Raw genomic sequence first — 14546 nt, forward strand, 5'->3', positions numbered from 1 at the left:
TATATATATATATATATATCTCATCTGCGACCAAAGTGGGCAATATTTAGTTGGCCAAAATATCTTTGATTTCAGCACCGTTGCAGCTTCCAAATTAAAAACTCAAAACACGTTTTCTTACTCCACACAATTCTCTGAGGATCTTAACTAATCCTGATGATAAACAAAAAAGGTCAACTGGTATACCTCTGCCAGGCTGAGCAGTTTACATTTTGTAACCGAGTGATGGCCAAGGAGACTGCTTAGGCAGCACCAACACTCTGCACAGAGTCCCGTCCCAGTGGATGGATGGGATGGATGGCTGGATCTGCATCCAGACCTTCACCAACATCTTATTGGCTAGTTCTTGTCACCGACCCAAATCATGCACCAAGTTTTGTCTGAATCCTTCCATATAATAACCTTTTGAGATATCATGCTACATATCAATTGGTGATGGTGAAGAATCACTTTTAAAATTCTCGGATCTGGATCCAGATCCGGATCTTCATCAATATCGAATCAATTTCTCCTTGCCACACACCCAACCTGATCACCAAGTTTCGTCTGAATCCGTCGATAACTTTTTGAGATATCCTGCTCACAGACAGACAGACAGACAGACAAACACGCTGGGTTGAAAACATAACCTCCGATCACCTTTGGTGGCGGAGGTAATAAAAGACGAACTGTGCACACGGGCCCCTTTGACCAGCGAGGTACTTACCGATGAAGTCCCAAATAAATACGGGCTTCTGGAATAGCCGCGCAGTTTTGAAGCCATGATGAAGGACCAGTTCGAGAGCAGACACCAGGCTGGCTTGTCCACACAGGAGCAGAATCAAGCTTCCACGCTAGGAAATCGAGGACAACAATTCTCTCATCACAAAAACTTTAAATCATGCAATGGAACTCATCTGTAATTCAACCTGTTCCTCACGGCCTACACGTCCTCAAACTACCAACCTCTTTCTCAGGTTTGTGGAAATGCTTCACCAGGTTGTTCACAGCTTCTCCCAATACCTCTTGAATCTGTCCTGGGCTCACTGGCATGAAAACCCAAACACATCACAAGTAGCTTTAGCTTTGTAGTCACAGTTAATCTCCGATATTTCTCGACAAGTTTAAAAAATGTAAACACATTTTGAACTCGAGTGTCAGCAGGAGGCAGGATTTTTCAAACTATGTTGCATTTCAATCGAGGAATACTCATGACAGTTTCCACAGCTATGAAGGAGACCAGGACAAGTTAATACTCCATCACAGGATACCGGAGAAGCGATCTTCAGTCAGGGCATGAATTTGGAGTTTGATCAGGTCATCAAAAACACGATGGTCTATTCATTTCAAAATGTGGTGTGGGATGCTTAATATCCACCAGAATTGTGTGGCCTCAAAAAACAGCCACACTGGGCATCCTCCACCTTTCCAAGCGATTCCTTGAAAAATCGGAACTACTCACAGAGTCACAGCCTACAAGTCCCTTTATTCACAGCTCGATGGAGTACTGATCTCTCTGATGCCCCAGCATCGCATCTGTTTTTCCTTGAATCTGTAGAATCCAACACATAACTTTATTGGAATCTCCCATGATAAAGCCTGAACACAAGGCCTGTCGTTCTTCATCACAAGCAAGTCACGGTGGCATGTTTTTTTATTTTGTATCCGCTCTCCTGCTCTTGAAGCCATTCGACCCTTCTCCCAAACCCCCCACCCCACACACCAATCCCTCCCAACTTGCTCCTTCCAGCAATTCCAGAATAAGCACATTCTTCCAAGAACTGATTAAATTATTTGAATGTCGGCTTACTACACAACTCCACTCTTGTGTTCTTTTCTCCTGATTGTGAAACTGCCTTCCCGAGGCTGCATAATCCCACTCCTATCTCCAAGGCTTGAAGCAGGCAGTACAGGTACACCACCATCTTGTGTCATCCCCCACCCTCAATCATTTATACTCCCATTAACCTAACCTAACCGAACCACCATACTTGCAGGTTAGTTCCTTGTCCTCCCCTTTTCTTGCTATATCAGTGCCATTTTACCCTGTCAGCTTGCTCTTCCATAACCATAAAATCTTGGATAAAAAAAACAATGCCAGCTGACATGTCAACCAACTTAGCATGCTCTCGAAAAGGACAGTGCACAAATTGATGCTACCACCTGCCCGTCACTCACCGAGATGACAGTTGGTCAGATTGGGACTCAAATTTAGACAAGGCAAATCAAAGGTTGGTACGCTCTGAGCTATTCTTGCAACCCCACAGCTTTTTGCGGTCCATTTGAAAACATCCAGTTGCCTCCAAACTACACAGTTACGTGATGAGGGCATCTTTGCAGTGTGAAATGCCCAGATACAAGTATGTCACAAAGCTTACAACTTTGATCAAGGTTCATCTAATTGAGACAATCCCCTCCCCACCCCCATATTGGAAGAGAATAATTACATCAGAAGAAGTTTATTTTGACAAGCGACTAACGAGAACGATACAATTGAAAAATCTAAAGTTATAAAGCAATACATGAGGATCAAATTGGATCTTTGATTCTCAACCAGTTCTGCAGTATCAAATCTAATGTGGCGATCCCTCACGATACCCAGATGCTTCTTGGTTGGTGCAACAGCTAATCGTGGTGCTGGAGGGAGGTAGTGGCGGCGCAAGCTCTGTCGAGCACCTGGGGACGCCAGTACAGGTTCTCCAACAAGGATCCGCTCTAAACTACCGTCGTCGACCCCACGACCAATCCATCGACCACAGGGGAACCTGGGCAGAAATGACAATGTTTCCAATTCACTGTGAGAATCATCACGCACAGCCGCAAGTCACAACAAAACAAACTACGTCAGCACAGTTACCCAATATTATCAACTGCAATACCTGTACAAATGTCCAGTTATTTCATTCCGCACAATGACGTATTCCACTGGCCATCTGGTGAGAAGACCCGCGTTGTCGTGGCCGATCTGCACCGTTGTCAAGCGGCCCAGGTTGGCGCACTGCCCGGTTACAAGGAGAGAGATTACCGGAGGGAAAACAAATCATTAACAACTTATGCTACCCATCCACCATACTGCACACAAAACTGAGAACCTGCTGCAGACACTGCACCATTGAATGAAGAGACAGACCTCAAACACAACCTCCAAGGTGCTGCGTGGTACGTGCAAGATGCCTGTGGCTCCCAGCTCACCAGAAACACACACCCAGGGGTTAGCTGTGGTCAACGCCATGCCCAAAGTATGACTCGGCACCACTAGGACTCGGTAGCACATCACTAGGAGGCGGCATTAAGGAGTCAGTGGTCAAGGGATAGCGAAACTAGAGTCAATCTCAATCATGGAAACATCACCACACTGCAACTTACAAACTGTGGTGAAGACATTGGTGAAGCAGAAGTAATCCACAGCATTAAGGCCCAGCAAATGGAACAGAAACTGTTCCTTCTCGTCCTCACAGCAGAGGAAAGCGTACCACTTGTATAATCTCCTGGCATTTGCAACCACACGGAACAATACACAAAGCCTGCTGGCAACATGTCCTGTTTCTATTCAATTAAAATTACATTTCATTTGGATGGTTTCCAGCAGATGTCAAGAGCTGGAATGATTGGGCGGATAGAGCATTTCCACAGCGATAATGAGCAAAAACCTTGTTGAAGAAGCGAACCAACACCCTTTCCTTATATGGCTTATGGTTAAAATGGGGGCCTATGAAGCATCACAAACCATAATTAGATCTTGAAAGAAGGCTAATTGAATTCGCCAATTAATACTTGGCTGAGAAAATTTGAAACTGCTCTAAACGGTGAAGGAATCGAAGTTTCCTTGAAAATGACCTCGAAGCCAGAATTGCGCGTCTTCCCAAAGTCTAGAGAAGTCCAAAATTTGCAAACATTTTGTTGTTCATCTCTCATTCTATTTATGTCCTCTTCCCCACCCCCATAGGATAGGGGGAGGCTGATACCTGTTGTTAGGTTTGTTTCTGCAATTAGTGTACCCAGTTTTTAATGGTACCGGCATCTCAAGGAGATGGGGATGGGCCAGGCATCTGCCTGGGGGATGGCCAGACGGAGGCCCCTGGAGTACCGGCAGAAAGTGGACGCAGCGACACGCTGCTCTGGCGCATGCTCCCATACCTGACCTGACCTGACCAGAGAGTCTTCGACCCCCATGAATACGAAACCACCATTTCGGTATTTTTCTGCCAATTTCCGAGCTGTATCTCCGAGTCGGTTGGGACTTTTGAAATTAAATTTAGCCTCAATAATGGGAATATAAGGTATTCGGGATTGACATAATTTTCAAAGTCATGACCTAATTATAGATATTTTCAGATTTTTTCACCACAACTCAACTAAGGTTTGTCCAATCTGAACAAAATTGCCCTCTCTATATACCCAAGCCCTAGAGTAAGCCGCATTTACGATTAATGGACATCATATACCTCTCCGGGTTAAAGGTGAAGGTAAAATGGTGGGTCAGGTCAGGTATGGGAGCATGTGCCAGAACAGCGAGTCGCTGCGTCCACTTTCCGCCGGTACTCCAGGGGCCTCCGTCTGGCCATCCCCAGGCAGATGCCAGGCCCATCCCCATCTCCTTGAGATGATGGTCAACCTGCTGCAACCATGAGGCACGTGGTCGGCCCACTGGCCTCCTCCACTCATGAGACTCCCTCGCTGAGAGAATCTGGTGAGCAGGATCAGCGTCAGGAAAACGAGCCACATGTCCATACAGCCGCAACTGACGCTCACGGACTATGCAGGTAACAAATCTCATCCGAGTCTCTCTCAGCAACCGCTCGTTGGACACAAAATCCTACCAGCGATAGCCAAGGATTCTCCGAAGACACCTGGTACCAAAGGAATTAAGTCTCCGTCTCAGATCCTTGGTCAGAGTCCAAGTCTCACACCCATAGAGCAAGACTGGAAGTACCAAGGACCTGAAGACTCGGACTTTCGTCCTCCCGCACAGGTACCGGCAGCGCCACACCCCATGATCCAATGAATCCATGACTCCCCAGGCCCGACCCAGACGTCTATTGACCTGACTCGCAGCCAGCAGAGACATGAATATCACTGCCAATGTAAGTGAATCTCTCCACGATCTCAACATCCTCACCACAAACAGACACAGACAGGACAGCAGCATCCAAGATGTCACCGAAAGCCTGGATCTTAGTTTTGACCCAAGAAACCCGTAATCCCAGCGGCTCCGACTCCTCATTCAGCACCTCGAGGGCCCCCAAAAGGATGTCTAAAGTCTCCGCAAAGATGACTGCATCATCAGCAAAATCAAGGTCCGAGATCTTGACATTCCCAAACGATGCACCGCAGCTTGATCTCTCCGACATCCTCCCTAAAATCCAGTCCATACAAGTGCTGAAAAGTGTGGGGGCAAGTACACATCCCTGATGAACTCCAGCAACAACTGGAAATAAGTCAGAGATGGTACCACCACACTTCACAGCACTCTCAGTACCAGAGTAGAGTTCAGACATCAGATCGATCAATTTTGGTGGCACCCCACGAAGACCAAGAATCCTCCAGAGGGCATCCCAATTCACTGAATCGAACGCTTTACAGAGATCAACATAGGCTGCAAGCAGCCCCTGCCGAAACTCTCGTCTGCGTTCGGTGAGGACACGAAGGGCAAGGATACGGTCAATCGTTGACCTCTTTGGTGTAAAGACTGACTGCTCTGGACGCTGGTGCTCAAGCAGATGGTGGCGAACCCTATCAAGAATTATCCGAGCAAAGACCTTGCCCGGCACTGAGAGCAGCGTCACCCCTCGGTAGTTGTTGCAGTCTTGGCGATCACCCTTCCCTTTCCAGAGAGGGACAACAAGGCCCCTCTTCCAGTCAGTTGGGATGATGCCTGTGTTCCAGGCAGAGCACAAAACTGCTCCCCCTGAGCAATTTAATTGCCCTGAGTAATTTAGAAAACTTAAAATGGTGGTCTGAAAAAAATTACGTGTTTTCTGTCATCGCTTAATTAAGCCTGGTGTTGGCTTAGTGGTTAGGGTGGTGGCTTGGGATCCCAGGATCCTGAGTTCAAGCCCCGTTGGCTGCTGAATTAACACCAGGGGGTTGACTCAGCCTGTCATCCTTCCGAGGTCGGCGAAATGAGTGCCAGTGTACTGGTCCCGGTGTATGCCCCGGTTAGAATAGGTGTACCATATCCCTGTGTGTCGTAAGAGGCGACCAGGGTTGGCGTCAGGAAGGGCATCCGGCCATAAAACATTGCCTCAAGAAAAAGCCAAACCCCTGCACAGCAGGGAAAAATGGCTGTAAAAAAACGGTCATTTTGTCATCGCTCAATTTTGCCAATGCAGAACCTCAAAGACCACTTGGTCTTCCAAGATGTTCTTGCATCATAATTGTCCAAGATGTTCTCGGCCGACTTTTTTCAGATTGTGACCGAATTAATAAAAAACATTTTTTATCATAACTTGAATAATTTTCTTACGATTTTCATGATGAAATTTTTTATGTACACACTGCAGAAGGGAACACATTTTCTTAATCTACACTCTATCCGTAAATGTTGAAGGTCAAGGTCATGTGGCATGATGAAAAAAAAAAAATATGGCCATCATTGGATCGTCGGTGATGGGGGAGGATTACCCTTGGTGATTGCAGATATCTATTTTTATAAGTTACGAGTGTGGATCGGCTGGCAACGCTCGCCTCTCCACACGTCGTTACAGAGATTTACGTCACAGATTTGCTTTGTTGTCATGATTTACACCAATCATAATAGAACCATTTCTTTTGTACAAATGTATTTGTAATATTGTATTTATTTGTAATATAAAAAGGTCTAAGTGGTCTAAATGGTCATGGGTCTAATCTGTCTGAAGGGTGTGAGAGGTCTAAATGGTTTTGAGGTTTAAGTTGTCTCAAGGGACCTTAGGCATACAAAAGGTCTAAAAGTTCTAAGGGTCTAAAGGGTGAAGGGATCAAAAGTTGTCTAAAGTGTTGAAAAGGTCTTAAAGGTGAAAGGTGTCTGGGGGATCTTGTGGGTCTTTTTAGTCATCTTCGTCCTTGGGGTTTTTTGGATCATCAGGGCCTTCAACGGTCGAAGGGGTCTCAGCAGTCGAAAGGGTTGAAAGGTACATTCCAATAGTATGTCATTAATAAAGGTACGTGTGTGAAGTCAGGGTGCAACTGGTGTTCAAACATTACGTAATTAACAGACTTATAGTCACACGGCTTCATGGACAGCTTCACAAACAGATGTCATTCTTTTTTGTCATGCCTAGTGTTGGCTTAATGGTTAGGGCGGAGGGCTTTGGATCCTAGGGTCTTGAGTTCAAATCCCACTCAGATGTTGAATTAATACAAGGTGGGGTTAACTCGGCCTGTCATCCTTCCGAGGTCGGCAAAATGAGTGCCAGCATGCTGGTATCCTGTGTCGGAGTGGCGACCCGTCCAGGATTGTGCCCAATAGCTAAGGAGACTGCTTAAGCAGCACCAACGCTCTGCACAGAGTACGGTCCCAATCTCCTCGTCCTCCTCCTCTTTTTGCCTTGAAGGAGGAAGGTTGCCTTGAAGGTTGAAGTTAAAGGACCAACAACATAGCTTAATAATCTTTTATTCCAAAGGATTAAAAGACAAGTCACTGACTACTGCCTGTAATCCATATGTGCAACTATGGTGTGCAAGGGTGAGCTTCAGCACTCTACATCTTTCACCTTGTGATTCTAACATAAACTCGCTTAATCCATCCACCGAATGGTTCCAATAATTGACCTAACAGTGGTGCACACAGCTGATCCACCTTGTAAGATCACAATCTGACAACAGCTGTTTCAGATGCTGCGCCAGGAGCTTCTTCTCCAACGAGAGACGCACCCAAGCCCTTGCACGGCCCACATCTGTCTTGATCTCATCAATGTTCTGAACATGCCTGAGGGTTTAAGCAGATAAATCACCCATGTCCAGCAGTGTTAAAATCACAGTGCATTTACCATCAACATGATTTTCTCAGTAAACAAACCATCCAAAGTAGCAAAAGCCACCTTTTCCATTTTCTATAACAAGAATGAGAGCAGAGAGAAGATAGAGGGAGAAGGTGATAGTAGGTCTGCAAAAATACCTCATGTCCTGAGTAACTGTGACCTTGAGACGAGGCATCGTGGGACTCCTTCGGGATTTCCTGCCACTTTTGCTTCTTGTGCCTCCTGGGAAACAGAAGAACAATAACATTCCACATGTCCTTTCCTGAAACATTGCTGGCGAGCAAGAACGTGTCAGTGGCATACCCAGATTCCTGTCAACATCCGATGTCTTCTCATCTTCCTTATCTTGATAGGTAAGTAGGTGTGACCAAAGAGCTGATTTGCCCTAAAAAGACAAATAATATATATGTATATATAGACATATATTGGTCTAGATACATACACATATACAGAGTGTCTCAAGAAAATGTGGACACTTTAATATTTCAGGAAAATTAATGAAATAACAAAGGGGTGATGTTGAATGCCACTAAAACACAACAGATGTCATCAGCATATGATGGAATGATTGTACGTCATCAGTTGTGACCCATAAGGCAGTGCAGAATGACAAGATAGTACAGTTTTTTATATATATAAAGGAGAGAGAGAGACAGAGACTGTGTGTGTGTGTGTGTGTGTGTGTGTGTGTGTGTGTGTGTGTGTGTGTGTGTGTGTGTGTGTGTGTGTGTGTGTGTGTGTGTGTGTGCGCAGACAGATATATATATATATATATATATATATATATATATATATATATATACATAGACATACACATATATATATACATACACATACATATATATTGTTGCGGGTCGGGACCGGTGGCGAGAACGACCGCAAGGTGGGGGAAGTTACGTCGTCTCCCACCAGACTCCCGGAATTGGAGGCCGTCGCTCATGGATAACTCCGTGAGGCGGCGGGTCGCTGAACCGACCGTGGATGCCAATACCTCCACCGCGTAGCGTAGGGTCTTTTTGTCTAGAACCAATTTACCAAATTAACCACGTGGTGTCATCTACCGGGGAACCACGCCCTCGGCACGTCTTGCTCGAACGGGTCACTCTACCGACTGCGGTAGAGTTCCAACTACCGACTACCAACTCCGGTTCGGGTGCAGTCGAGCGGAACTGTCAAAGCCGTGCCGGCTAGGATGAGCAGATTAACGGGAACAAAGACCCGGCTAAAACTCAGATCCGAACCATGCTGGACCAATGAAGGAAAAGACGAAAACGAACTGGGAACATTTTTACAATCATTTATTTATAATAAACGAGGAAATTTATGTGGCACAGAAACAGGTTTGTTGGGGTGTTATGCAGGGGAAAGAAAGATGGAGTGCGACAATTTGCAGCAACTAATAAAGCAGACACAGAGCAGACTTACGTGGGAATTATACAGGCAAGATTTATAATGATCGGAAACACTTATACAGTTTCTACTTATGAGACTGGCGCCACACACTCAGACAAAATAAACCCAGTTGAAGGCAAAGGACTTTTTGCAGCCAGGGAGGGAGGCGGGCTGAGGTCGCAGTTCTTTAGAGTACCTGAGTCTTGGGGAAAGGAATGCTCCGTGGTGCGGCACCTGCCAACAGTCGTGCAGTCAGGTCCACAGCCGCCCGTGTGGAGTTCGGGTCCATGGAGGAGCTCGATTGGGCCGGGACCAGTAGTCGGGGCGAGACGTGAGCGGAGCCAGGCAGCGGTAACCCCTTCGTTTTCCAACCAACTCCAGCCTCCAAGCACAGAACAACGACCCCCAAAGAACTCAAGACTGAGGATGGTGTCGTGGTTTATAGACCTCCCTCAGCAGGGCGGGGCCTTCATCAAAACTGATGTCACTGTCCGCCCTGATTGGATGGGGCTCCCATGGGTCCACCCTTTCTGGGCGGGGCCTCGGTCAGGCACCGGCGAGGCCCGCCCACTCCACGCGTTTGGACTCGTCAAGAAAGAGTTGGAGCATTTGGAGAAGCCGAATAGGAACTGCGACAGCGAAGATTCTGTCTCGGAAAAACGAGCCTCCAGAGACAACAGATGGACCGTGGTACGTTGTTGAAACCGAACCGAAGGCTGCAAGCGCTCGGGTACCGTGGATCACAATGGAGGATGGGATATAAAGATTTATTACCCGAACTAAAGAAACATCGCAACGCACCCCTTCGATTTCCCACTACACACAAGGAAGAGTTCTGTCTACACATATACTTAACGGCATAACTGACTTGGGACACCTGTATGTTGTATGCGTACGGTTCCTAGAACAGTTACAATATATACACATGTATACATATATATGAGGTGTGTTCAAAAAGTATCCAACCTTAATTTTTCGTGCGTAAACAAATGAAGCTAGGGAAGCGTGGTTTGGTGCACGTATGTAGGCGATCCTAATTCGTATGCGTGAATATTTTCTCGTCTGCAGAAGCTGTCAGTCGCCGACAGACCGCCGATGAGTGAGGAAGTGTAAGTGAGCGCCGTCGGATTTTCGTTTTTGACAAAATGGCGGAAAAACTTGAACAACGCTACTGCATCAAATTTTGTGTATAGCTTGGCGATTCCCAAGTGGAAATGATCCGCAAGATTCAACAGGCCTTCGGGAACGAAGCAATGGGCACCACACATATAAAAGAGTGGTACAACCGCTTCAAAGATGGTCGCACATCAGTGGAAAGTGAAGCACGTTCTGGTAGGCCCTCAACATCTCGAAATGAGATACTCATTGACCAAGTGAGGACCCTGCTGATGCAGGATCGTCGAATCACGATCAGAGACCTTGCAGACGAGGCGGGCATCAGCATTGGATCCGTTCATTCCCTTGTGACTGAGGATTTGGGCTGAAGGAGAATCTCAGCGAAGTTTGTGCCAAAGCTGCAACGATCGAGCAGAAGCAACTCCGTTTGGAGATCGCACAGGACATGCTGGAGACTGTGAACAGCGATCCCAACTTCTTCAACACAGTGATCACTGGCGATGAGACCGTGGTTTATGGGTATGACCCAGAAACCAATTTCCAGTCATCACAATGGAAGCATCCAACATCCCCGAGGCCAAAAAAAGCAAGGAAGGTCCGCAGCAATGTCAAAGTCATGCTGACCGTCTTCTTTGACTCCAGTGGCGTGGTTCATCACGAGTACGCACCACACGGCACAACCATCACCAAAGAGCACTACCAAGAGGTACTGCGTCGCCTTCGTGATGCTCTGCGACGCAAATGGCCGGACCTGTGGGCAGCGGTCAATTGGCAGCTCCATCACGATAACGCACCCGCCCATTCTTCACATTTGATGTGAAGAATGTCAGGCTCCCGACTCTCCCGACATGACTCCGTGTGACTTCTGGCTTTTCCCCAAGCTGAAAATGCCCCTGAAAGGGACCATATTTCAGTCCAGAGAAGACATCATGCGGAATGCGACGGACCAGCTGTGCGCCATCCCAAAAGAGGCGTTCCAGCACCGCTTCCGACAGTGGCAGAACCGTTTAGTGTAAGTTTGTTGTATCTGGATAAGAGTATTTTTTTATGAACAAAGGTCGGATACTTTTTGAACACACACACATATATATACATATATATATATATATACACATATATATACACACATATATATATATATATATATATATATATATATATATATATATATATATATATATATATATATATATACACATATATATCTACATATATATATCTTGTTGCGGGGCGACCAGGGTTGCGTCAGGAACGGCATCCGGCGTAAAACATGTGCCAAATCACTATGCGGATCATACGGATGATCCGCTGTGGCGACCTCTAACGGGAGCAGCCGAAAGAAGAAGAAGAAGAAATATCTTTTTGCGAATTCGCGCCCGCCAGCGTGCGATCAGCCGCTCGACTCGAATGGCGGCCGCCTCCCACCGGAACGGACAATTCAGTCGTGACCCTCTCGGAACAACGCCGGGAGCTAGTCACGATAGCTAGTCGAGAGTTGGTCTTCGGTTGATTGGTTGGTCGAGAGTTGGTCTTCGGTTGGTGGGTTGGTCGAGTTGGTTCGAGAGTCTGGTTTTCGAGGCTTCCGGTCTGCTTGCCTTGTCGAGGGAAGAGGTCCTGCGCCCGCGGCTTGGCAAGCGGCCCTGTCACGAAGGCACGGATGGGAGACGCGGCAGCACCAGTTGTGAGGTGGACCTGCGCGTCCGGATGGGGAGTGCCAGAGAGGGTTCGCCCGCCGCGACCACGCTGAAGGTCGTGGGAGAGGGACTCACCAGCCGCAAAAGGGAAGTCGCGAATTCCTTTCCTTCTTTTCTTTGGGTTTGTGTAAATGACTGTGGGTGGCACCTGTCCGACAAGTAGAACTGTTTAAGTGTTGCTGTGTGTGTGCGTAGTCGGTTTTAACTCTTGCTTTCGCTTTATATGTGCATTTTGATTATTGTGACTGTAAATACGTGCCTTCCGTGCTTGTCTGTGTGTGTGTGTGTGTGAATAAACGTGCTTGTGTGAACTTGTTCCCCGTTTCGCTGCGTCCTTTCCTTCGCTTGAATTTCCATCTTGCTTCACGTAAGGGGTTCGTAGTGGGTTCAACATCCCGGTAATTAATTGGAACCGTCAAGGCCGACGATAACGCCGCTCGATTATCACTGTAGCACGGAACAGACTGCTTAAGCGGTTCGTGTCCGGAGTCGGCCTGTGGCATGGTACGATCGCCCGGTCGACCATTCGCGCACGTACTTAGGTAGATCGAATTTGGCGAGCAACCCTATCCTGCGCGGGTGGGCAATTGGCACTATCGTGGTGAGGTTAAACCCCTCACATACATATATATATATATATATATATATATATATATATATATATATATATATATATATATATATATACATACACATATACATATACATATATATATACATATACATATACATATACATACATACATACATACATACATACATACATACATACATATATATATATATATATATATATATATATATATATATATATATATATATATATATATATATATATATATACATATACATATCCTGGTGTTGGCGCAGTGGTTAGGGCAGCGGCTTGGGATCCAAAAGGTCCTGAGTTCAAGCCCCGTTGGGCTACTGAATTAATACACCAGGGGGTTGACTCAGCCTGTCATCCTTCTGAGGTCGGCGAAGTGAGTACCAGTGTACTGGGCGGTGTATACCCCGGTTAAAATAGGTGTACCATATCCCTGTGTCGTAAGAGGCGACCAAGGTTGCGTCAGGAAGGGCATCCGGCATAAAACATGTGCCAAATCACTATGCGGATCATACGGATGATCCGCACGCACACGCACACACACGCACACGCACACGCACACACGAAATGGTGGCTGAGGCCTTTAATAACGCGCTCCAGCTCGGAGGACAGGTGAGCTGAAACCCAGAACCTATATCAAACCTCTCCAGCTCGTGTGGTCTTCCAGCTGTTTGGACCCGGGCTCCAGCAAGAGCGAGCTGGATCCAATCGCCATGAGCCACGATCCTTCCCGAGCTCCAGCAAATCCTCTCACGCTTCTCAACACGTGCTGGTCAGACGAGGCGCCGATCCTTCCCGTCGATGCGTCGCTTCCCCGAGGAACCACTTCCAAGATGAGGCCGATGAGTCGCACCAAGCCGGGAACCAAGCGGAGAACAAAGAGCTCCACAAACCAAGAAGAGCCAGCAGAGCAACCAGCTCAACTCTCTTCCGATGAACAAAGCCTCTCAACACGAATCAAGAGCAAGAAGCCACCACCAGCAGCTCGAGCCGAGCAACCATCTCAACTTTCTGCCGATGAACAAAGCGAGGACCAAGAACTCCGAGCCGAGCAGAACCCGAAGGCCTGCTGAAAAGCCAAGCCGAAGCAAAAAGCTTACTAAAAGCCTCAAGCAGAAGCGGAAGCTCTACTGAAAGCCCGCCCGAACAAAGCAGAGTATCCCTTTTTTATTCCTATCCGCCCCCTCCCCCGCTCCCGGCGTGACTCATGCCCTCGTGATCCATCCCCCGCTCAATCACGGGTGGGAGGGAGTTGTTGACGTCATGAATCATGGGATGGGAGGGCTCTTCTTCCTCTTCGCAGAAGAGGGGGAGGGGCATCTCCATTGTTTCGTGAGCGCTCCCTAACTATTTAATTGAATAACAGCGCAACTAATCGATTTCTAAACATTTAAACAATGGAAGGTGAGCTATCTAAGGAACAAGCACTTTTATCGACAGAGCTGACTAAAGGAACCTGTATGTTGTGTGCAATTGAATTCCAAATTCGTAACAACATATATACACATACATACATTTATAAATACATATATATGTATATTGTTACGAATTTGCGCCCGCCGGCGTGCGCCGGCCACGTAACTCGAATCACGACATGTCACCCACCAGACAATTCAGTCGTGACCCTCTGGGAACTATCGCCCGGAGCCAGTCATGGGTGGGGGTTTAACCTCACCACGATTGTGCCAATTGCCCACCCGTGCAGGATAGGTTTGCTCGCCAAATTCGACCTACCTAAGTACCTGCGCGAGTGGTCGACCGGGCGATCGTACCTCGCCGCAGGTCGACTTCGCACAC

At 47.0% G+C, this 14546-nt stretch overlaps 2 protein-coding genes across 4 annotated transcripts in view; one reads left to right on the forward strand and one right to left on the reverse strand.

The window, feature by feature from the left end:
- LOC147025842 (DENN domain-containing protein 5A-like) overlaps window positions 1–14546 on the reverse strand; it is a 93800-nt gene that overhangs the window by 35756 nt on the left and 43498 nt on the right. For all 3 annotated transcript variants that reach the window (XR_015058025.1, XM_085880718.1, XM_085880717.1), the window contains 9 exons: window positions 8244–8325; window positions 8078–8162; window positions 7760–7888; window positions 3346–3467; window positions 3110–3255; window positions 2859–2977; window positions 2578–2744; window positions 946–1025; window positions 707–833 (listed from right to left, as the gene is read on the reverse strand). Coding sequence is in view for 2 of the 3 variants with exons in the window: in XM_085880718.1 (XP_085736844.1) it covers window positions 707–833; window positions 946–1025; window positions 2578–2744; window positions 2859–2977; window positions 3110–3255; window positions 3346–3467; window positions 7760–7888; window positions 8078–8162; window positions 8244–8325 (1057 nt within the window). In the remaining variant the exon portion in view is untranslated. The remainder of the gene's footprint in view (window positions 1–706; window positions 834–945; window positions 1026–2577; window positions 2745–2858; window positions 2978–3109; window positions 3256–3345; window positions 3468–7759; window positions 7889–8077; window positions 8163–8243; window positions 8326–14546) is intronic.
- LOC147025843 (importin-7-like) overlaps window positions 1–14546 on the forward strand; it is a 183479-nt gene that overhangs the window by 34519 nt on the left and 134414 nt on the right. The window lies entirely within an intron of this gene.

The sequence above is a fragment of the Eptatretus burgeri genome, chromosome 5, assembly GCF_056783735.1.
Source record: "Eptatretus burgeri isolate ZD-2024b chromosome 5, Ebu_testis_v1, whole genome shotgun sequence".
Classification (NCBI taxonomy): Eukaryota; Metazoa; Chordata; class Myxini; order Myxiniformes; family Myxinidae; genus Eptatretus; species Eptatretus burgeri.